Raw genomic sequence first — 23,944 nt, 5'->3', positions numbered from 1 at the left:
GTGTAGTCCTTAACCATATGTCTGACGCCATATAACTGTAAATAAAATGTGTTGAGTGCATCATTAAATAAAACATTTCCTTCCTTCCTTCCAAATAAATGTAAAGAGAGGAATAGTAAAACCTTCTCTAGCCATTTGTGTTAAGAGTCCACATATTTATCTCTTATATACCTTGTAAACTGACCCACTACGACTGGTATATCAAAGGCTGTGGTATGTGCTATCCTGACACCACTAGAGCACACTAATTACTCATTGTCTGTTGGATGTCAAACATAATTTGGTAATTCTGACACCCAAGTCTTCAATGGAAGCATGCTACATTTTGCCAGTAATAGTAAAGGATTTTTTTTAATTCCACAGACAGAACAGCACATACCATGGCCTTTAAAACACCAGTCGTGTGGTACTTGTTGAAATAGGTCGGAATTATATTGGGTCTGTGCCAAGGAGGTAGAGCGCTCATCCAGTCCTAGGCACAGTCTCTTCGATCTGAGCTAAATCTCATCACCCTCCCTTTAAAGGTTCAGGGGAGGGACGTAGCCCAATCGTACAGCTCGCTGTCTATGTGGGATCGATCCCCGTCAGTGGGTCCATTGGGCTATTTCTCCACAACTGATATATCAAAGGCTGTGGTATGTACTACCCTGTCTGGGATGGTGCATATAAAAGATCCCTTGCTGCTAATCGAAAAGAGTAGCCCATAAAGTGGCGACAGCGGGTTTCCTCTCTCTATATCTGTGTGGTCCTTAACCATATGTCTGACGCCATATAACCGTAAATGAAATGTGTTGAGTGTGTTGTTAAATAAAACATTTCCTTCCTTTAAAGGTTTAACCCATGAAACTGGACACTAAGTCTGGTTAATCTACAAACCTGTAACTCATCTGGATAAAGTTGGAATAGACTGAAACCAGAGTCTGTGACCTTGAAATGGGGAAAACACCGTCTAAAAATAGACTATAGCTAGTCTCCATAATCGTAAAGACCCTAGTTTTAATCACTACGGTGTAGTTTTCACTGTTAGAGCAGTTTTTTAAAAACTAATGCCTTTATTGTTCAGATTATCCATTTCCTTATATTAAATCCAAAGTGTTTCTGGTCATCCTGGTATTTTTAGTACAATGAAATGAAATGACTTTTTTTTCATATTTTAAAAAGTAAAGCTGTATCCTAACCGGACGCGAGAGATTATTTTAGAAATCATTGATTTCAATTGCCGTATCCTAAATGCGAACGAGCGAACAAGCAATATTTATCTGTCACATTGTACGCGTCCGGTTACGTACGGCGATTGAAATCAGTGATTTCTAAAATAGTCACTTGTGTCGCTCGCGTCCAGTTAAGATACAGCTTTACTTTTCAGAGGTACATACATGTATACATGAATGTGCGTTTTTATAAATATGAAGAAAAAAAAATCGTTTTATTTCATTGTATTAAAAATACCAGGATGACCAGAAACACTTTGAATGTATACGGAAATGGATAATCTAAACAATAAAAGCATTACAGTTATTTAAAAAAAACTGCTCTAATTGTGAAAACTACACCGTAGTGATTAAAACAGGGTCTGTTATTTTAACTTATGGCTAAATTTGATGTCTAAAGGCTTTGCCACATGATAACAGTGCTTCATATCAGAATAGCTTATTACATAGCAACCGATGAAATCGTACAATGTTGTCTTGTTAAATCTGCTATTCTTGTACGAGGCTGTCATATCATGTGGCATCACCTTGATGTATGGTTATATCAATATCAATAGTTGAGAGAGAGAGAGAGAGAGAGAGAGAGAGAGAGAGAGAGAGAGAGAGAGAGAGAGAGAGAGAGAGAGAGAGAGAGAGAGAGAGAGAGACAGACAGACAGACAGACAGAGACAAGGACAGGAAGGAGATAGAGACAGGAGATAGGGAGAGAGAAAGAGAGAGAGAGAGATGTAGGTGAGAGAGATATAATGGAGAGAAAGAGACAGGAGAGAGAGAGAAAGAGACAGGAGAGAAAGAGAGAGAGAGAGGAGACAAGATACAGCGATAGAGAGAGAGATTTTGATTAATACCATAGTTCATACAAGTGTATATCTGGGGTCGCAACATAACAGACAGATGGAGGGAGGGAAATGCAGGTCAGCTTGTCATATTGGTGACAATTTTGTTTTTTATCTTGGCAATAAAATTATATACAATGTATGCAAAATGTTATTATATACTATGACAAGTACACTTGTACTTAAAAGTTCCACCAGTACTATACTTTTAGTTTGAAATTAGGGGTGAGCTGAGAAATGTTCCACTTCACACTGTGTATACTTTGGCGGGGGGGGGGGGGGGGGGGGGGGGGGGGGGGGGGGGGGGTGGAGGTTCTATTCATATTAAATTGGTCATAGTTTGGTTGATACATATATTGCATGTATTTTTAGCGACATATGTTAACATTGTGGTGTAGTACAACCTGTAGAACTGTCACTTGACGCTTCTGGAGGAAACGACTTCATATGTACAGGAAATGTGTTCTTACACAGTAACTGTAGTTCCTGTGTCGTCATGACAACTGTGGTTGAACAACAAGCGAGTACTTAACTTTAGTGTCACATTCGGTACCTCTGTGCAAACAGTGAAATCTGACCAAACAAAGAGCGGGATGTAGCCCAGTGGTAAAGTGCTCTCTCATTGGGCTGTTTCTCGTAGCCCAGTGGTAAAGAGCTCTCTCGTTGGGCTGTTTCTCGTAGCCCAGTGGTAAAGAGCTCTCTCGTTGGGCTGTTTCTCGTAGCCCAGTGGTAAAGAGCTCTCTCGTTGGGCTGTTTCTCGTAGCCCAGTGGTAAAGAGCTCTCTCGTTGGGCTGTTTCTCGTAGCCCAGTGGTAAAGAGCTCTCTCGTTGGGCTGTTTCTCGTAGCCCAGTGGTAAAGAGCTCTCTCACTGGACTGTTTCTCGTAGCCCAGTGGTAAAGTGCTCTCTCACCGGACTGTTTCTCGTAGCCCAGTGGTAAAGTGCTCTCTCACCGGACTGTTTCTCGTAGCCCAGTGGTAAAGAGCTCTCTCACCGGGTTGTTTCTCGTAGCCCAGTGGTAAAGAGCTCTCTCGTTGGGCTGTTTCTCGTAGCCCAGTGGTAAAGAGCTCTCTCGTTGGGCTGTTTCTCGTAGCCCAGTGGTAAAGAGCTCTCTCACCGGGTTGTTTCTCGTAGCCCAGTGGTAAAGTGCTCTCTCGTTGGGCTGTTTCTCGTAGCCCAGTGGTAAAGTGCTCTCTCATTGGGTTGTTTCTCGTAGCCCAGTGGTAAAGAGCTCTCTCACCGGACTGTTTCTCGTAGCCCAGTTGTAAAGAGCTCTCTCACCGGACTGTTTCTCGTAGCCCAGTGGTAAAGAGCTCTCTCACCGGACTGTTTCTCGTAGCCCAGTGGTAAAGAGCTCTCTCACCGGACTGTTTCTCGTAGCCCAGTGGTAAAGTGCTCTCTCACCGGACTGTTTCTCGTAGCCCAGTGGTAAAGAGCTCTCTCACCGGGTTGTTTCTCGTAGCCCAATGGTAAAGTGCTCTCTCATTGGGTTGTTTCTCGTAGCCCAGTGGTAAAGAGCTCTCTCACTGGGTTGTTTCTCGTAGCCCAGTGGTAAAGTGCTCTCTCATCGGGCTGTTTCTCGTAGCCCAGTGGTAAAGAGCTCTCACTGGACTGTTTCTCGTAGCCCAGTGGTAAAGTGCTCTCTCACTGGACTGTTTCTCGTAGCCTAGTGGTAAAGTGCTCTCTCACTGGGCTGTTTCTCGTAGCCCAGTGGTAAAGGGCTATTTCTCGTTCCAGCCAGTGCACCACAACTGGTATATCACCGACTGTGGTATGTCCTATCCTGTCTGTGGGATGGTGCATATAAAAGATCCCTTGATACTAATGCAAAAATATAGCGGGTTTCTTCTCTAAGACTGACTATCTGTCAGAATTACCAAATGGTTGACATCCAGCTATTAAATAACCTATGATTAATAAATCGATGTTTTCTAGTGGTGTCATTAAACAAAACAAACTTTTAACTTTATTATCATTGAAATATGACCAAACAACCTCTTGTAGAAAGGCCACCTGTCAAAAGAAAACAAGTTACTTTGTTTTGTTTTAACAACACTACTGGTGCACACCTTGCTTCTGAAGACAAATTTTCTCCATTTTTTTTCCAATACTTTTTCTTGAAGAGCATGTCTCAACCCCCTATAAAATTTGGTCGCCATCGTCTAGATCTCGATCTCTCTCTCTCCCCCCCCCCCCCCCCCCCCCCCCCCCCCCCCCCCCCCCCCCCCCCCCCCCCGCTAAAATTTCTGCACACGTGTCTAGCACATCCTTTAATTAATGATCAGCTATTGGAATTTGTTTTCATTACCAACAACACAGGAACATATCATTAATCATTGGAGTTTTTTAAATTATACATTTATTATCACCTCCTGGAGTTAGTCTTGTTTCACAACATCGCCAGAGCACATTGATTAATTAATCCTAAGCTTTTGGAATTTGTGTTGTTTGACATCGCTAGAGCACGTTAACTAATTAATCATCAACTGTTGGAAGTTTTGTTTAACAACACCACAAGAACACAGTTGATTCATTACCAATAATCATTGGCAACCTATATTTGAGTTTGTTAAACTGACCTCGGTGGCATTGTGGTTAAGTCAAAGCCATGGGCATCAAGTCTAATTTGATAAATAAAACCCTGAACTTTGACCTCTATTGTGAGAACAATGGGGAGTCTAGTGGGTGAAATTCTTGTTAGAAATTGTAGAGTATGGTTATAACTTTCACTGTGTCCTCTGTGTGCAGGTTGTTGGATTGCGGAGAATGACATGTGTGAGATGAACCTGTGCAGGTCAAACACGCCACCAAAACGTGTCAAACACAACAATGAGGCCAAGTTCTGCTGCTGCTCAGGAGATCGGTGTAACGAGAACGTGACGGACGTTTACGACCCGAGTCTACATACCACTGAGACACCACCGTATCCAGGTGAGTCATTAGTGACATATAACAGTTGAGTCATTGAAGACCTCACCATATCCAGGTAAGTCATATGACAGTTGAGTCACTGGAGACCTCACCGTATCCAGATGAGTCATTGGTGGCATGTCAATTGAGTAATTGGAGACACCTAGATATACAGGTTAGTCACTAGTGACATATGACAGTTGAGTCATTGGAGAAGCCACCGTATACAGGTGAGTTGTTAGTGACATGGCAGTTGAGTCACTGGAGACACTACCATATACAGATGAGTTGTTAGTGACGTGACAGTTGAGTCACTGGAGACACCACCATATGCAGGTGAGTCATTAGATACATGACAGTTGAGTCATTGAAGACCACGATATGCAGGTGAGTCATTAGATACATGACAGTTGAGTCATTGGACACCACCATATCCAGGTGTCATTAGTGACATGACAGTCGAGAGTCAGGTGAGTCATTAAAAACGTGACAGTTGAGTGATTGGAGACCTACATATATAGGTGAGTCATTAGTGACATATGACAGTTGAGATATTGGGAACACCCACATACAGGCGAGTCATTAGTGACATGACAGTTGAGTCATTAGAGTCTGTATAAAACATCATCAGGAAAATAAACAAACTGGTGGGCATATTCTTTTATTTTTAGTTATTTTCATGCTTTTGTCCCATTAAACGATGTCCTGGGCACACACCTCAGTTATCTGACTGTCTGTCCAGGACAGTGAATTAGTTGTTAATGAAAGAGAAGTCTGTGTAGTGGCTGTATGTCTACCCATTGAGTCATTAAACTCGCTATGGTGAGACATAACCCAGTGGTAAAGCGTTCGCTTTGGGATTGATCCCTGTCTGTGGGCACATTGGGCTATTTCTCGCTCCAGCCAGTGCACCACAACTGGTATATCAAATGCTGTGGTATGTGCTATCCTGTCTGTGGGATGGTGCATATAAAAGATCCCTTGCTGCTAATTGAAAAGAGTAGTCCACGAAGTGGTGACAGCGGGTTTCCTCCCTCAATAGTTGTGTGGTCCTTAACCATATGTCTGGGTAAAATCAGGAGTTGACTAATAGGATAGCAATAACACTTTAAAAAAAAATGCTTATTTGTCAAAACCAGTGGCCATTAGGGTGAACAGTGTTCAGGTTGTGTATCTGAATGAATTCCTCAAGGTCTAATTTAGCTTGGCAAGGCTTATAGATTATGGTAGCCTCACTCCCATGGCTAATGATATTCAATGCTGGGCTAGTTTTTTGCTTTTTTAATACCTCGATGCTTTCTTTTTATAGCTTTATCATAAAGAGTTATAGATCAAGTTTGACATTCATGAGATTTGGCCTATGTTTCACAGAGTTATCGCCCTTGAAGTTAGCAGATACGAAAATGTGTTGGTCCCAGTAGAGGGCATGTATTGCTTTAGCAGTACTCTCAGTCAGAATGCTTGTTGATAGAGTTTTGGCCCTTGAACTGGTCCAGCTACGGTCTCACTACACAGATGTCATCTGACATTGAAACCCATGTTAAATTGCTCAGCTTCAAATGAAGACTGCCAATATAACAGGTTCTTGTTGGCACTAACAACATACACCATTGTGAACATACATTATATAAGCATTTATTTTGACACCAAAATTGAGAACATTTCCGTCTCAGTTTTTTGCTATATGACCGCATCTGGCTGTAGTATCAGTCCGAACAGGTGGTTCATTAACCGATTCACTCCGACTGTCTCTTGTGCTATACACCCATGTCCCAAAAGGTCAGTGCACAGTATTAAAAATAACATAGACAAAATACAGTCAGAAGGCTTACCATTAAACATACCAGTACATATTGTTGTAATTCTTCACCATTTCCTGGAAGTGAACATGTGAATGATAACATTTATCACAATTAGGAACTATAGTGGACCGTGATGAATTAACTCTCACCCGGAAGTCAACTGTGTAGTAAGACCTAAGGGACATGTATTGCTTTAGCAATTCTCTCAGAATGCTTCTTGATAAGAGTTATAGCCCTTGAACTTAGGAGATATGAAACATTTTTGGCCCTGTAGGGGACATGTATTGCTTTAGCAGTACTCTCAGAATGCTTGTTGATAACAGTTATGACCCTTGAACTTAAGACATATGAAAACAATGGGCCCGGTAGGGAATATGACATGTATTCTTTTATTTTCAGTACTTTCAAGATTTCTTATTGGTTCTCTTTTCCAGTTCGTCCTGTCACCGATCCCAATTACCGCGAGAAGACGATAATTATCTCCCTTGTCTCGGTGCTGTCGGTGGCGCTGATCATCCTCATTGTGTACTTCGTGTACCGGATGTTCGTCATGAAGAAGAGGCCATCGCTGGACTCGCTCAACATTGTTGAGGTTACGGCTGCCCCGGGGATCGATCTCGATAACCTCAAGCTGTGCAGTGTCGTCAGCAAGGGGCGGTATAGTGAGGTGAGGATAATGGAAGGAAGGAAATGTTTTATTTAACGACGCACTCAACACATTTTATTTACGGTTATATGGCGTCGGAAGTATGGTTAAAGGACCACACAGATATTGAGAGAGGAAGGAAGGAAATGGTTTATTTAACTACGCACTCAACACATTTTATTTACAGTTATATGGCGTCAGACGTATGGTTACGGACCACACAGATATTGAGAGAGGAAGGAAGGAAGGAAATGTTTTATTTAACAACACACTCAACACATTTTATTTACGGTTATATGGCGTCAGACGTATGGTTAAGGACCACACAGATATTGAAATAGGAAACCTGCTGTCGCCACTTCATGGGCTACTCTTTTCGATTAGCAGCCAGGGATTTTTTATATGCACCATCCCACAGACAGAATAGCACATACCACGGCCGTTGATATACCAGTTGTGGTGCACTGGCTGGAGCGAGAAATAGTCCAATGGGCCCACTGACAGGGATCGAACCCACACCAACTGCACATCAAGCGAGTGCTTTACAACTAGGCTACGTCCCGCCCCTGTGAGGTTTTAAATTTTTATTTAGTTTTAGTTTTTTGTTTAACAACACCACTAGAGCACATTAATTAATCATCAGCTATTGGACGTCAAACATTTGGTAATTGTGAGTCATGTGACACTTCATCCGAGGAAAGCAGCTACATTTTTCCTAATGTAACAAGAGATCTTTTCTATACACTTTCCCAACCAGTGCTCTACGACTGGTATCTCACAGGCTGTGGTGTGTTACGTCTGCAGAACTGCATATGAGCCGTCACACGCAAAAACCTACAACTTAGCATGACGTCAGAAACAGAGTAAACGCGGCTCAAAGTTTGACGTGACGTGTAAACGCAGAAGTAAAAGTTGACATGCTGTTTGCGTTGTTTGTTTTCATGAATTTAGAAGATGACATCGTTTTCTTTACATTAAGATCAGTTTGAAATAAACATATCTGTATGTACAATAGTGTTTGGTTACTATTTTGTATCTGAGAACATTGGTCGAGATTGTTAGCGATACCATCAGCACTTTGATACACATTTACAAGCATAGTGAGAAGTCCTATATATCGATATGGTATGCAAGTATCACACTTTTTTTTTATAACATACATGGTTATACATAACATAAAGTTCAGCAACTTTTCCAGAAGTTACATACAATATTCATAAGTTAGACCAAACATCAAATTAGGATCATATCGGGTTGCATGGGTCTACCACTCAGTTAGGCCTACCTGTTCTGTGGACTACAATCAACACCACTATTTCTACTCCTATTTCTATTTATAATCTGAATACTGAAAACTAAATCATTTCCTACAAAAAAAAATATATCTGTAACAATACTACATTTTTAGTTATTTATTTTACCATCGTCTGCACACACATTGCGGTACGGTAACAGAAACGTTTCATTTATATACCTTTATTATATGTCATGATGTCATTGCATAAGTGGTCTAGAGATTAACATGCCGAGGTGTAGTAGATCAATTCTCGAAAGGTTGTTTCTCCCAATTTTATTGTTATTATTATTGCTGTGTGTGTATGTGCGTGCGTGTGATAATTATTAAATTATTATAATATCTGTTCACTTTACTCACTTTCACATCATTTGTATAGAAGGAGTTGGTTTTCTTTCCTTACAGATTTATATTTTAATTTTACAAGATCCTGAAGTAGGCCTACACTTTGAGGCACATTTTGGAATTCAAAATAGAAGACCAAGACTAAGAACAGTGGAAACGGAAGAAACAGTATCTGTATTAGATGATGAGTGGGACGTAGTCCAGTGGTAAAGTCTGGGATCGATCCCCGTAGATGGAGCCATTAGGCTATTTCTCGTCCCATCCAGTGCACAACGACTGGCATGGATGAATATGATAAATACAGTCCAGTAGATGTTGAAAATAGTACTGAACATAGAGTCAAACACTTATCTGATGATAACACCAGACGAAGTTTTTTTTTGTGCTAAGTTGTAGGTTTTCCCATGTGATGGCTCATATGGGTTTTTTTCCCTTCAGGTATGGCATGGGTCGCTAGGCAATGAGGAGGTATCCATGAAGATTCTACTAGTCACACCACCGCCAGTATCACCATTAATTCTTGGTTTGTTTCCTTCAGATGTGGCAGAGGTTGCTAGGCAACGAGGAGGTATCCGTGAAGATCTACCAGTTGCACTACCGCCAGTACCACCATTAATTCTTGGGTTTTTTTTCCTTCAGATGTGGCGCGGGTTGCTAGGCAACGAGGAGGTATCCATGAAAATCTGCCAGTCGCTCTACCGCCAGTACCACCATTAATTCTTTACGGGTTTTTTCCCCTCTTCAGGTGTGGCACGGGTTGCTAGGCAACGAGGAGGTGGCCGTGAAGATCTACCAGTCGCACCACCGCCAGTACCACAACAACGAGCGCATCCTGTACTCGTACCCGTTCATGGAGCACGACAACCTTCTGCGTTTCTACGGCTCGGACGAGCGGCTGCGCGAAGACGGCACGATGCAGTACCTGCTAGTGTTGACGTACGTGCCCGGGGGCTCGCTCATGGCCTTCCTGAAAAACAACACCGTGTCCTGGCAGACCATGTGCAAGATGTGTTACACGGTCGTCAACGGGCTGGCGCACCTCCACACAGACATCACAAAGGGAGGTAAGTAGTGATTGTGTTACACGGTCGTCAACAGGCTGGAGCACTTCCACACAGACATCACAAAGGGAGGTAAGTCTGGGTGCACCTCCACACTGACATCACAAAGGGAGGTAAGTGTGTGCACCTCCACAGACATCACAAAGAGAGGTAAGTAGTGATTGTGTTACACAGTCGTCAATGGGCTGGCGCACCTCCACACTGACATCACAAAGGGAGGTAAGTCTGGGTGCACCTCCACACTGACATCACAAAGGGAGGTAAGTCTGGGTGAACCTCCACACTGACATCACAAAGGGAGGTAAGTCTGGGTGCACCTCCACACTGACATCACAAAGGGAGGTAAGTGTGTGCACCTCCACAGACATCACAAAGAGAGGTAAGTAGTGATTGTGTTACACAGTCGTCAATGGGCTGGTGCACCTCCACACTGACATCACAAAGGGAGGTAAGTCTGGGTGCACCTCCACACTGACATCACAAAGGGAGGTAAGTCTGGGTGAACCTCCACACTGACATCACAAAGGGAGGTAAGTCTGGGCGCACCTTCAAACTGACATCACAAAGGGAGGTAAGTAGTGATGTTCCAGTGATAAACTATAATTTAAAAAATTGATCAACTGATCTTTATGGAATACTTTGAGGGAGGGGTTGTAATACTGATATTCATAGAATATTTTGAGGGATGGGTTGTAATACTGATATTTATGGAATACTTTCAGGGAGGGGTTGTACTTGTAGTACTGATATTTATGGAATACTTTGAGGAAGGGGTTGTAGTACTGATATTTATGGAATACTTTGAGGGAGGGATGTAGTACTGATATTTATGGAATACTTTGAGGGAGGGGTACTGATATTTATGAGTAATAGTTTGGTTGATATATATTGCATATAGTGGTTTTTAGTGCACATAGTTTACTATTGTTGACATTGTCACATTTATTTATTTGTAGATAAGTTCAAGGCAGCAATGGCTCACCGTGACTTCAACACTCGCAATATTCTGGTTAAGACCGATCTGTCATGCACTATAGCCGATCTAGGTTTCTGTATTCCAATGATGGGATCAAAACTGATCAAAAACGGCCAGGCAGAGAATGCAGAACAATCAACACTGACAGATGTAAGTATCATCCTAGAAACGTAAAGTTTGTTTTGTTTAACGATGCCACTAGAGCACATTGATTTTTTATCTTATCATCGGCTATTGGACGTCAAACATATGGTCATTCTGACACTGTTTTTTAGAGGAAACCCGCTGTCGCCACATAGGCTACTCTTTTACGACAGGCAGCAAGGAATCTTTTATTTGCACTTCCCACAGGCAGGATAGCACAAACCTTGGCCTTTGTTGAACCAGTTATGGATCACTGGTCGGTGCAAGTGGTTTACACCAACCCAGTGAGCCTTGCGTAGCACTCGCTCAGGGTTTGGAGTCGGTATCTGGATTTAAAAATCCCATGCCTCGACTGGGATCTGAACCAAGTACCTACCAGCCTGTAGACCGATGGCCTAACCACGACGCCAGCGAGGCCGGTTGTATCATCCTAGAAACGTAAAGTTTGTTTTGTTTAAAGGGCGGGATATAGCCCAGTAGTGAAGAAAAAAAGGAGATCAAATGTTGCAGTTAAGTCTATTTTGTAAATATGAATATCCTGACCCCACCCCAACCACCAGTGTTAGTGTTTTTAAGCTCTGTCTCCCTCTTAAGGTGAGATATCCGATTACTATTATTATTTAGTAATATTGTATTAACTTAAAGTAAAGTAGGGATAGTGAATTTTAAATCATGGCTAGTAAAAAAAAAAAAAATCACTGATCCCATGGCTAGTGGATTTAATAAAAATTCTAGAAGCCTTGATTCTTGTAATATTTCAGGTTGGTACGGTGAGGTACATGGCCCCCGAGTTATTGGATGGCGCCGTGAATCTCAGAGATTGTGAGGCGTCTCTCAAACAGATCGACATTTATGCACTCGGTCTAGTACTGTGGGAGATCTCCCAGCGCTGTTCAGACTTGTACCAAGGTAAGGAATGTATGAAGGAGGGAATGTATATATGAATGTATCAGTGATGTGAGATTTCCGAGTTTTCACTGAATTCGACGTTTTCATGACCCAAATTCCGCATTTTTTTTTTTTTTTTTGCGAATAAATAAAAATATAAATTTAACGGTTTTGTCTGACTTTTAAGCTTTTTACCGGTATTTCCGTCTTTTAATCAACACGGAAGTCATTTGACTTATCTCCCTTCCCGCACCGAACAGTAACGAGGTTTGCCGAGGTTTTCTGTTGTTCGGCGACATTTCATTGGTTCGTTTTTGCCAACCGTGTATAGCGTTAGACAATTAGCATGCATTTTGTGAAGTGGCAATGGGAACACGGCGCAAAGATATCGAGAAGAAATCAAATAAATTAAAACTTGACGTAAACATAAAAAAATCCCTGGCGATGGGAATGGCTAGAGAAACAGGTGGACGGTGTTCAGTTAGAAAGCGTTTTTGAGAAACTGTCGGCAAGACTTACCTCCCTTTGTGATGTCAGAAGGAAATCAAATACGCCAACCGGGGTCTTAACTCCCCCCCCCCCTGATCCCCCCCACCGGCCCCAGACACCACCAAACAATTATCAGAGTTTTTGACATTTGGTCACACATCCCTGATGTATGTATGAAGGAAGGAGGAGGAAGGGTATGAGGAATGTTTATGTATGTATGTGAAGGAATGAAGGAAGGAATTTATATATATGAAGGAAACGAATGTATGATGATTGATATATGAATGTAGGGAGGAATATATATATGTATGAAGGAAGGAACGAATGTATGAATGAATTGATATATGAATGTATGTATGAATGAAGGGAGGAATATATATATATATGTATGTATGGATGAATGAATGTATATATGAATGTATGTATGTAGGAAGGAATGTATGAATGAATGAAGGAAGAAAGGAATGTATATATGAATGTATGTATGAATGAATGATGAAATGCATATATGAAGGAAGGAATGTATGTATGAATAAAAGGAATGTATATATCAATGTATGTATGAATGAATAAGTGATTGAACAATACTATGACGTCGTCATGATTAGCACAAATGTAGCTTGACATCACTGTTTCATTCATGTGATACGACTGCAGACGTCGTTCGTTGAGATGTAAACCATTTTTCACAGGTGCTCCAGTTCCTGAATACATGCTACCCTACCAGGCAGAGGTTGGTGCTCACCCTTCGTTTGAGGAAATGCAGGTGCTGGTGTCGAGGAACAAAGCCAGACCGAAGTTTCCAGAAATATGGAAAGATACAAACCAGGTAGTTGATCTGAAGTAGAAGTAATTAAGTGGAGGATTTTGAGTTGCAAACCCTAGTTTCGACACGTGAAAAGCGACACTAAGTTTGGTTAATCTAGAAACCTGTAACACATCTGGATAAAGTTAAAATGGAGTAAAACAAGAGTCTGTGACAGTATTACTGGGAAATGCCCTTACAAATAGACACCGGCCTCGGTAGCGTCGTGGTTAGCCATCGGTCTACAGGCTGGTAGGTCGAGGCGTGGGATTTTTAATCCAGATACCGACTCCAAACCCTGAGTGAGTGCTCCGCAAGGCTCAATGGGTAGGTGTAAACCACTTGCACCGACCAGTGATCCATAACTGGTTCAACAAAGGCCATGGTTTGTGCTATCCTGCCTGTGGGAAGTGCAAATAAAAGATCCCTTGCTGCCTGTCGTAAAAGAGTAGCCTATGTGGCGACAGCGGGTTTCCTCTAAAAAATCTGTGTGGTCCTTAACCATATGTCTGATGCCATATAACCGTAAATAAAATGTGTTGAGTGCGTCGTTAAATAAAACATTTTTTTTTTTTTTTTTTACAAATAGACAAGAGCTGGTCTTCATAATCATTACTTCTTAACCTTTAGACTACTGGATTAATTTTTGACCAAAACCACTTTGAGTGTGTACAAGTTTATAATTTTTACTCGCATATGTTCACTTAAGTGTTTTATAAATATATAAAATAAAGTTGATAATTGAATCGGTAAGTATTATTTTTGTGGATTTTTTAAATTTTAATAATATTTTAGATCAGTTGATGTTGATATAAATTAGGCAAAAAAAAAAAAATATCACATTTACTTCTGGGCATTTGTGGTCAGCTGTCCAGTATTTATTATTCCCAATAACAGGTTTTCTGACCAGAATTTTTTTTTAAAAGAACTACGATTCATATCCCAATATGTGGTGATTTTTGTTGTTGGTAAAACGATCAAATTTATTATCAAATTAGCTATCACAATCAGCTATCAACCCCTGACCACGACGTGCTGCAATTGTTGTCAAGCGAAAATACTTGCCGAAAACCACTTTTTGAACTAAAAAAGTACAAGGCATTTTATGTGAAAAATCTAAATTTAAAGACACAGGAAGCTGAGTTGTCTACCATTTCCTGTTAATAAATTGATTCCAGTGAGTGTCATGTGCAAAACTGCAAGAAATATGAATTGGGGAATGCACTGTATACAGTGTACAGTATGTCGACTGGCTTGACGTCAGGCGAGATATGTGTATTTGTAGGTATGTGTATTTTTTTAAATATGAAAAATGCATTTTGTGGTATTAGAAACAACAGAGTGACCAGAAACGTTTTGTATGTACGGAAATGGACAATGCAAAACAATAAAATCTCAGTAATGTCCATTTTCTATTATCAAACGTGACTCTAATCGTAAAAAATATGTTGTAGTGTCTTAAAAAAATTTTTATCTGTTAATTAGTGTAAGACACCACTGAAGGTAGAGAGTGTTTAGTATAATTCTGACACCAAATAGCTGTACTTTAAGATTCACTTGAGTTGTCGTGAAAGACATTCCTTTCCTTTTTTTCTCAGTTATCTATCTGTGATATTTGTGTTTTTGCACGGTTCTTTACACTGTGTTTTAGTTTAATTTTTGAATTTTTATATTGCTGTTGATCATCTTTTTTTCTCTTTTATTCATTTACCATAGTTTGACACCCAATAGCCGATGTATTTTTCGTGCTGGGCTGTTGTTAAACATTCATTCATTCATTCATTCGACCAAATGTCGAAAGAAGGAAATGTTTTATTTAACGAAGCACTCGACACATTTTATTTACAGTTATATGGCATCGGACATATTATGGTTAAGGACCACACAGATATTGAGGGAGGAAACCCGCTGTCGCCACTTCATGGTCTACTCTTTTCAATTAGCAGCAAGGGATGTTTTATATGCACCATACCACAGACAGGAGAGCACATACCACGGCCTTTAAAGTACCAGTCGTGGTGCACTGGCAGGAGCGAGAAATAGCCCAATGGGCCCACCGACGGGGATCGATCCCAGACCGACCACACATCAAGCGAACGTTTTACCACTGGGCTACGTCTTTTTAAAAAAAAATTTCGACCAAATGTCGAATTAATGAAATGCTAGACATCAAAGAGCTGTAGTTCAAAATGTGCTGAGGTGTCGTTAAACAAACATTCCTTTCCTTTCTTTTTTCTGGCATGTGGCGAGATCTAGCTGGATAGGTAGAACTCTCACCTGAGATGCTTTGGCAGGTCTTCTAGAATTTTTATAAAATTAACTAGCCATGGGATCAGTGATTTTAAAAATTTACTAGCCACAATTAAAAATTCACTAGCCACAATTAAAAATTTACTAGCCACAATTAAAAATTCACTAGCCACAATTAAACATTCACTAGCCACAATTAAACATTTACTAGCCACAATTAAAAATTCAGTAGCTCTGCTGTACTTTAAGTTATAACAATTTTACTAATTAATATTAATAATCGCATATGTCACCTAAAGAGGGAGATAGAGCTTAAAAACACTAACATTGGGTGGTGGTGGTGGTGGTGGGGGGGGGGGGGGGGGCTGGATATTCATATTTACAAAATAGACAACTGCAGCATTTGACAAATTTCTTTTTACTAACAGCCGGGCATGGCAGTAGTAGTTGTTTACTAGCCCAACACTGAAATTCACTAGCCATGGGAGTGGGGTTACCATAATCTAGGAGCCCTGTCTGGCATGGCAGTAGTGGTTATTTACTAGCCCAACACTGAAATTCACTAGCCATGGGAGTGGGGTTACCATAATCTAGGAGCCCTGTCTGGCATGGTAGTAGTGGTTATTTACTAGCCCAACACTGAAATTCACTAGCCATGGGAGTGGGGTTACCATAATCTAGGAGCCCTGTTTGGTCATAGGATAGAACTGCCTCAGTGGACCCATTCTCGAAGTCGTTTTTTTTTCCACCACCTCAACCAGTGGTATGTGTTGTCCTGTCTGTGGGGAAAGTGCATATAAAAGATCCCTTGCTGCTAATGGAAAAATGTAGCAAGTTTTCTCTATGACTACATGTTAGAATTTCCAAATGTTTTGACATCCAGTAGCCGATGATTAATAAATCAATCTATAGTCTGTACCGTCATCCTACAAAAATATTTTTTGTAAATAATTAAGTTTTGTTTGACGTAAGAAGAAACAAAAAAGTGTTTTGGAAATAACAAAAGAAATACTATTTTTGTGCCCAATTTAGAAAACAATCGGCACAGAAATAAATAACGTGTAGTAAATTCCATGGCATGAAAAAAGGCTTTCCCTACTGTAGTAGTGTTGTTTTAAAAAAAATGATGTTTTAAACTTTTTCTTGTTGCAGGCGATCCGGTTTCTCCGAGAAACGATAGAAGACTGCTGGGATTCAGACGCGGAGGCCCGACTGACAACGCTGTGCGTGGAGATGCGCATATCAGAGATAATGACCACGTGGTGCCACGATACGAGACACAGAGGTCAGTCACTGAATTGTGGGATTTGTTTTTATCATCCATTAAAGGCTTTTGTAGGAGATACACTGGCATTATAATTTGCTTTATCCAACAATCACTGTATACATTGGCAAGATATGATGGCTAGATAAATCTCTATATTTTTGGTTACTGACCAAAAATATAGGTCACATGACATAAACCGGACTCGACTCGAGTATTTCAGAGTAGATTTTCAAGAAACATACTCTTTAAATACAAATAACTTTCAGTTTTGCGATAACAATACAAAACCTTTTACAAAACTATTTATGAATTAGAGTTTAGAAATGCTTTTTGAATGTGACAGAATATAGCTAGTGTCTTACAAATAATGACGTCATGTATCTTGTATGATGTCATACGGCAAAAGCCTTGCTATGTTGACAATTATACTCTATTTGCGTACACAAAACTGGAATAAATAATGATTTTCTGAATATTCCTGTAGGATTGCAGGATAAAAGAAGTAACTGGTTACTGTCTTAAGATATTGGCTTTATTCTGCTCAGGACAAATGGCGAATGCAGCTCGGCAGAGCCTTGCTGCATTCGCCATTCTAACCTTTGCAAGATAAAGTCGATATCTTAAAACAGTAACCAGTTATTCCCTATATGTCTCCTGCGATATTCTCTTAGGAGATATTGCTTCTTTTTGTTACGTGACTGTGTATGTTTCAGCGCTAAACCTGTTATTATTGATGTCACGTCACTGCCGTTCTGCAAGTTAACGAGTCTACCGCTGCCAAATATAGTGACATTCAACTCACATTACTGACGTTGTTTACAATTGTCACAAATGAAAAGAATGATCATGAATGATAAAAAGAATACCCCCCTCCTGTCTTGTGATATCATAATTTATTGGCACTTGTCAAGCCGCGGATTTCATACTTTTATCAACTGGTGCTTATAAATTATGATGTCACAAGACATGAGGGAAATATCCCAAGTCCGCCTTCTGTTAACGTGATTCCATGCACATAATTGTGCTTTTTTCACAAATGGATTACTATAGAAAATTTGACCTTGTCGAAGTGTACTTTTAAGCCGAAAGTAAATACTTCGCTTTCTAATAAATAAAATATGAATACCAGCCCCAAAAAATACACTGAACGTGTTCGATTGTTATTCTACTATGTTCTAGCATTCACAGAATCAAGATAGATAACTCCTGTGAATTTTGACAGCTGTGTTTATGAAGACCAGTCGTATCTCGACAAAAGTAATGAATAGGTTTTTACTGTAGTTTTGCAAATGGTGGGTGGGTGGCGGGGGGGGGGGGGGGGGGAGAGTTATATCTGTGCATATACAAAATGTATAACCATTCATTAATTTCAAAAGGACCCCAAAATCAATTGCTCTAGTGGTGTTGTTAATCAAAACAAACTTTCTTGTGGGATTTTGTGCTTCCGTGATCCGTGAATCTATGTAAACATCGCTTGGAAAGTTGATTCCATGTTCATGTATATCGATAGCATGGAAACATGGACATGATAGAAACAATATTTCGATAGGGGAGGGACGTAGCCCAGTGGTAAAGTACTCTCTTGATGCGCGGTTGATTTGGGATCGATCCCCGTCAGTGGGACCATTGGGCTATTTCTCGTTCCAGCCAGTTCGCCACGACTGGTATATCAAAGGCCGTGGTTTGTGCTATCCTGTTTGTGGGATGGTGCATATAAAAGATCCTTTGCTGCATTAGAAAACATTTAGGGCGTTTCCTCTGACTTACTACTTGCCAGAATCACAAAATTTTTGACATCCAATAGTCGATGATTAATTTATCGATGTGTTCTGCTGGTGTCATTAAACATAACAAACTTTTATTTCAATAATTCACGGATTTATAGATTCACAGAAAACTGACAGGTAATAGACAAAAAATAGTGAGAACACCTTGACCTTTGATTCATTAAAAGATTGATTTAAAAATGTCAAATAATTTTAATTGTTTTAGACTAATTAAAACTTGAATTTGACTGATGATTTTCTGACCAAATTCGTCAAATTTGTAATAATTTTTGGAATCCAATTTTAAACCCTGGCATATACTTTGGTAATTGGAGCATAAAAAAATTTTTTCCAGGAACCCAACCCTACCTAGAGATAACGGTCAGCCTTTTTTGTTTTCTTTGTCCAATGTATTGATTTTTTTTTCCTTTAAATTTTTCATTAATATGTAGGGTAAAAGAGTATATACAGTGAAACCCCTCAAAACCGGACCCTCTGTAAACCAGAATTTCCTCAAAACCAGGCCCTCTGTAAACCAGAATTTCCTCAAAACTGGACCCTCTGTAAACCAGAATTTCCTCAAAACTCGACATTTTTCACGGTCCTTTATTAAAAATAAATACAGAACTTAACCTCTCTAAAATAGATACCTTTTAAAACCGGACATTTTACTTGGTCCCTATGATGTCTGATTTAGAGGGGTTTCACTTTACGTAACATTTTATCTGGACATATAGGGGTAATGTAGTAAAACGGAAAAAAGCCAACTTACCCTACCTAATTATTTTCAGAACATTCTTTGAAACATGTATGTCCTGTCTGTCTGTCTGTCCGTCAGTCTGGTCTGTCCGTCCATCCATCCATATGTCTGTCTGTTCGTGTGTCTTTGTAACTATCTACTTTTACTCTTGTTGCAGGTGTGACACCCACTCTAAACCCCACCTTGAACATCACCCAGGACTGCCCCAACAAGGTCACCACGACGACCGGTCTGAGCGACGACCATGGACACAACATCGACATCTTCAGCACCAACATGGTCGACTACCGCGTGCCCATCTCGTCGCCAACAGAAACCAGTACCGCGTTGCTGCTCGGCAACTCTAACCACTGGCCGGCCGACCAGAGCATGTCAGGATCCACGATGGACACCCTCCTCCCCGCCAGCCCAAGTGAGAGCGAACCACTTCCTCCGAAAACCAACAATCTACAGCTGGCCAGGTCGAACATCATGCTTCAGCCACACCAGGGAAGAAACCCGACGGTCGACCGGAATACTCATAAACGTAGCGACGAGGAGTTGACGATTTCGGGCAATCAGTTGGTCATCCCCGGAATGAACAGTCCACCGGGTGGGGGCATTAGCGGGTTCGATTCGGTTAACGATGACCTAGAGACTTCTCTCGTTCAGAACGATGCACTGAATCAGCACCGTCTCGCGCCCATTCCGTACCTACAGAACCAGGTCCATGGCGACCGAGAGACGCACACCACGACGACCACCACAACGGCAGCTACACAGCCGAAAGTCGCCAACCTCCCCGGCAACAACAACTCTGTCCCCTACAGACAGCTGCAGAGCTGCAGTGATACCAAATCGATACGAGAGAAAGTTGGCCGATTTTTCAAAACAAAGAATCTTGGTGGGAAGCTTTCGTGGTGGAGCTTATTTTCATCTAAATCTCGTTCTAATCGCCATGGTGACGTCGAAGTTGATGCCAATGGTGACGATGATGTGCAAAGGCCTTTGAATCCAATGCCAAATGCTGCTGTGGTTGCACGCGAGACGGAGGTCAGGCTACAACACAATGGTCACGTCTATACGCGACCCAGTAACCTAGTTCTTGAAAATGCTGTTTTAGCACAAGCGCGTGCGAGCAGGGCTGTTGAAGAAGACGATGTTGATCTGACTAGTGGAGGTACGACCTCTAGTGACGACTTCCCACACGGATCCTCTTCTTCTTCTTCACGTGATCATTATCATGATTCACGGAATGACTTACAGATGCCAAGGGCAGACCGTGTTGATTTGAATGGTGGGGGTACCACCTCAAGTGACGACTTCCCACACGGATCGTCTTCTCACGGTTACCGAGATTTGAGGAATGAAAATCAGACATGTCGGAAAAGTGTGCCATCGGAGAACAAAGTTCACAAAACACTAAATGAAGGTTCGTTGAATGGAACAACAGCAACACATGGTGCCAATAGCGCGAAGTCAAACTCAAGCTGTTACAATTCTGCGAACATGTCGCAGTCGAATGCGACGCGGTTGCCTACCGGGGCGTCGATGTATGCCGAAAATCGTCTCGGTTTCGCCGAAGTCGGTATTGCCAGACTGATGAATATTGGCCAGCCAACGGTGATTCGACAAAAAGGATCGGGCCAGTCTCATAGCGCTTCGAATTTGAGTCCCACAAACGGCTCAGACTCGAGCTGGCAGGAGCTCAAAATGTTCGACTCAGTCAAAAAGCCCAGACCGACATCCCTGGCGCTTTGCAGTAACAATTACCGCGAAGATAAAAATGGTGTGGGCATGTCGGCGCCAAATGTTTCGCTGAAAACGTCGTGTGACGAGTGTGGAAGCGATTCGACTGAGAAGATTAGACGCAGGATTAAGACACCCGTACGGGTGAAGGATTCGAAGGTGCGACTGTCTCTGTATGATGACAGACTTATGGCGTATGATGGTGATAAGAAAAACAACAACAATAACAATGTTGTCGCGCTTAAAACCACCAGTCACAGTCTACATCAGCTGAAGCATTATGGGATTGTTGGTAGTGAAAATGGATCGCAAGTTGTTTGATTCCTTCAACAGACAAAACGTTATTGTAGAAAAACTAAATTTAATGAAATAAGTTTTTCACTTTTTTTCTGCTATTTCTTTTTTCTTTGTGCTGTTTCGCTTTAAAAAAATGTATGTGAAAAATGTGGGGGGTTTTGTATTTTCACGTGGAACATAAATTAAAATCTCAAATAGATGAATTATTGTGGGAATGTTGGCAATGGCAGTGGATCACAAATTGTTTGATTTCTTCAACAAACAAACAAATAAATTGTGCAAAACCAAATTTAATGAAAAAACTAGGGTTTTTTCTTTATGCTGTGTTGCCGAAAAAACACCAAGCACAAAACATTTATGTGAGTTTAAAAAAAAAAAAAAATTGTATTTTCACTTTAAAAATAAGTTAAATGTCTCATATAGCTGAAGCTAAAAAAAAATTGAAGTTTTTTATTTCTTTAACAATTTCACTTAAAACAAAGTAAGTCAAAGTCTGCATCACCTCAAGCATTATGGGATAGTTGGCAGTTGCAATGGAATGCAAGTTGTGTGATTTCTACATAGAATTTTTAAAAATTGTTTTGAAAATTTTAGTTGAAAAATTATTTAGCAGTTTTAACTTAAAGACTTAAAAAATCTGCGCACGTTTTATGATTTCTTCATAATACTTCATAATATTTTTTTAATTGTTTTTAACTTTTGATGGACATTTTTTTTTTTGCACTTCGCTTAAAAAAACAAATTCAAGTTTGCATCAGCTGAAACATTAAGGGACTGTTGCCAACATAAGTTTTATGATTCCCAATATTGCTTTGTGATTTTTCATTAAAAAGAAGAAAACAAATGTTTTAATCTTTTGTGGAAAAACAATTTCTTGCAATTTAAGTGCTTGCCTGACCACATGTCATGTTTTTTGTGCCAAATTAAGAATGTGTAATGATTGATATGGTGATATACCATAGTCATAAAAAAAAGCTTGATTTGTTTAACGACACCACTAGAGCACATTGATATATTAATCATCGGCTATTGAATGTCAAACATTTAGTAATTCGGACATCTCTGTCCTGTCTGTCAAATCATCTGTCCCACATGTTTTCGCAATACCAAGGTATTGAGTGGAAATTTTCTGTACGGTTACAGATCAAGTTTGACATTCATGGCAATTTACTCAGTTTTAACAGAGTTATGGTTCCTGAACCTTTTTTTTTTTTTTTCATAATGCGTCGAGATTTTTGTGCTGAAATTTTGTGTATAGCTTTATCATGTATCTTACAGATCACATTTCACTTTCATGACAATATACTACCCATTTTTGCCAGAGTTGTGGCCCTTGAACTTAGGAGGTATGACATTTGTTTTTTGGCTTCTATTTCGTAATGCCTCAAGATATTGTGTATAATTTTGTTATGTACTGTTACAGATCAGATTTGACTTTCACAGTGATTTACCATATTTTTCAGCCTATAAGCCGCTACGTCTTTACTGTGAATTGCAATGTGTGCTTTATTAAATGGTGTGGTTTATTCATGAATTTTACAGTAAACTGCAAATGCGTATAAACCGCACCTTTTTTCTTTTTTTTTCATTCTCATACAATAATATAGCATACCAAACGACTGTTTATTAATTAAGCAAGGACTCCGTTAGGTAGGCAGGCCAGAAACAATAGAGCATCTGGTCAAAAATAGACCACAAAGTTTCTTATTTTTGTACTCACTTTGGCAGAGTTATGGCCCTTGAACTTAGGAGATACGGAAATTAGTTGGGCCAAGTCGGGGACATTTTGTGCTTTAGCAGTATTGTTAACAGCGAATGACAAATGTGAAAATGAATTTAGTTTTAATTTTTATTTAAAATGATTCAGATTAAATGCCTTTAGTTTTTGTATATGTTAAAATTGTCAATTTTAGGCCCATTCTGACAGTCTTTACCAAATTAATTTTATGATCTAACTATATATATATATATATATATATATATATATATAACAAATTTCAATGTTTTTTATTGTTCATTATACATGTATATGTTTATTTGTGGTCAGTAACTAAAATTAATAGAGCCAATGCTTCATCACTGCATAATTACTTATAGAATATTAAAATTATAGGCTAATGTGCTACCACTTGGAATACTGAATATATACTTTGTGCAGTTATTAATTGTAAAATTACATTGCTCTCTCTCTCTCTCTCTCTCTCTCTCTCTCTCTCTCTCTCTCTGCCTTAAGATTTACTACCAATAATTTTTTTTATTCAGAATTTTTTTTGGGGGGGGGGGGGGGGTGAGCTAGAACCCAGCCCACCCCCAATCTCCGCTGTGCCTGTAATACTGGGCATTGTACTTTTCGGTTCCATGATTTTGTCGACACTACAGAAAATGTTCATTTTATATTTCATGAAATGTGGATGCCTGAAGAATATAGAAACATATTTGTGGAAGCATGCATTTGTTTTAAGCTTAGTAAT

At 40.2% G+C, this 23,944-nt stretch overlaps 1 protein-coding gene across 1 annotated transcript in view; it reads left to right on the top strand.

Annotated features, from left to right (window-relative positions):
• Nucleotides 1–23,944, top strand: part of LOC121385295 — a 59,965-nt gene that overhangs the window by 35,578 nt on the left and 443 nt on the right. The window contains exons 3-10 of the mRNA XM_041515915.1: nt 4,794–4,976; nt 7,192–7,424; nt 9,788–10,106; nt 11,060–11,229; nt 11,985–12,132; nt 13,293–13,429; nt 16,808–16,940; nt 19,606–23,944. The exon at nt 19,606–23,944 is cut by the window's right edge and continues 443 nt beyond it. Coding sequence (XP_041371849.1) covers nt 4,794–4,976; nt 7,192–7,424; nt 9,788–10,106; nt 11,060–11,229; nt 11,985–12,132; nt 13,293–13,429; nt 16,808–16,940; nt 19,606–21,497 — 3,215 coding nt within the window. The 3' untranslated portion in view covers nt 21,498–23,944. The remainder of the gene's footprint in view (nt 1–4,793; nt 4,977–7,191; nt 7,425–9,787; nt 10,107–11,059; nt 11,230–11,984; nt 12,133–13,292; nt 13,430–16,807; nt 16,941–19,605) is intronic.

Source organism: Gigantopelta aegis, chromosome 11 (genome assembly GCF_016097555.1).
Source record: "Gigantopelta aegis isolate Gae_Host chromosome 11, Gae_host_genome, whole genome shotgun sequence".
Classification (NCBI taxonomy): Eukaryota; Metazoa; Mollusca; class Gastropoda; order Neomphalida; family Peltospiridae; genus Gigantopelta; species Gigantopelta aegis.
Note: the sequence above shows the minus strand (reverse complement) of the source record. Positions and strands in the feature narration are given on the sequence as shown.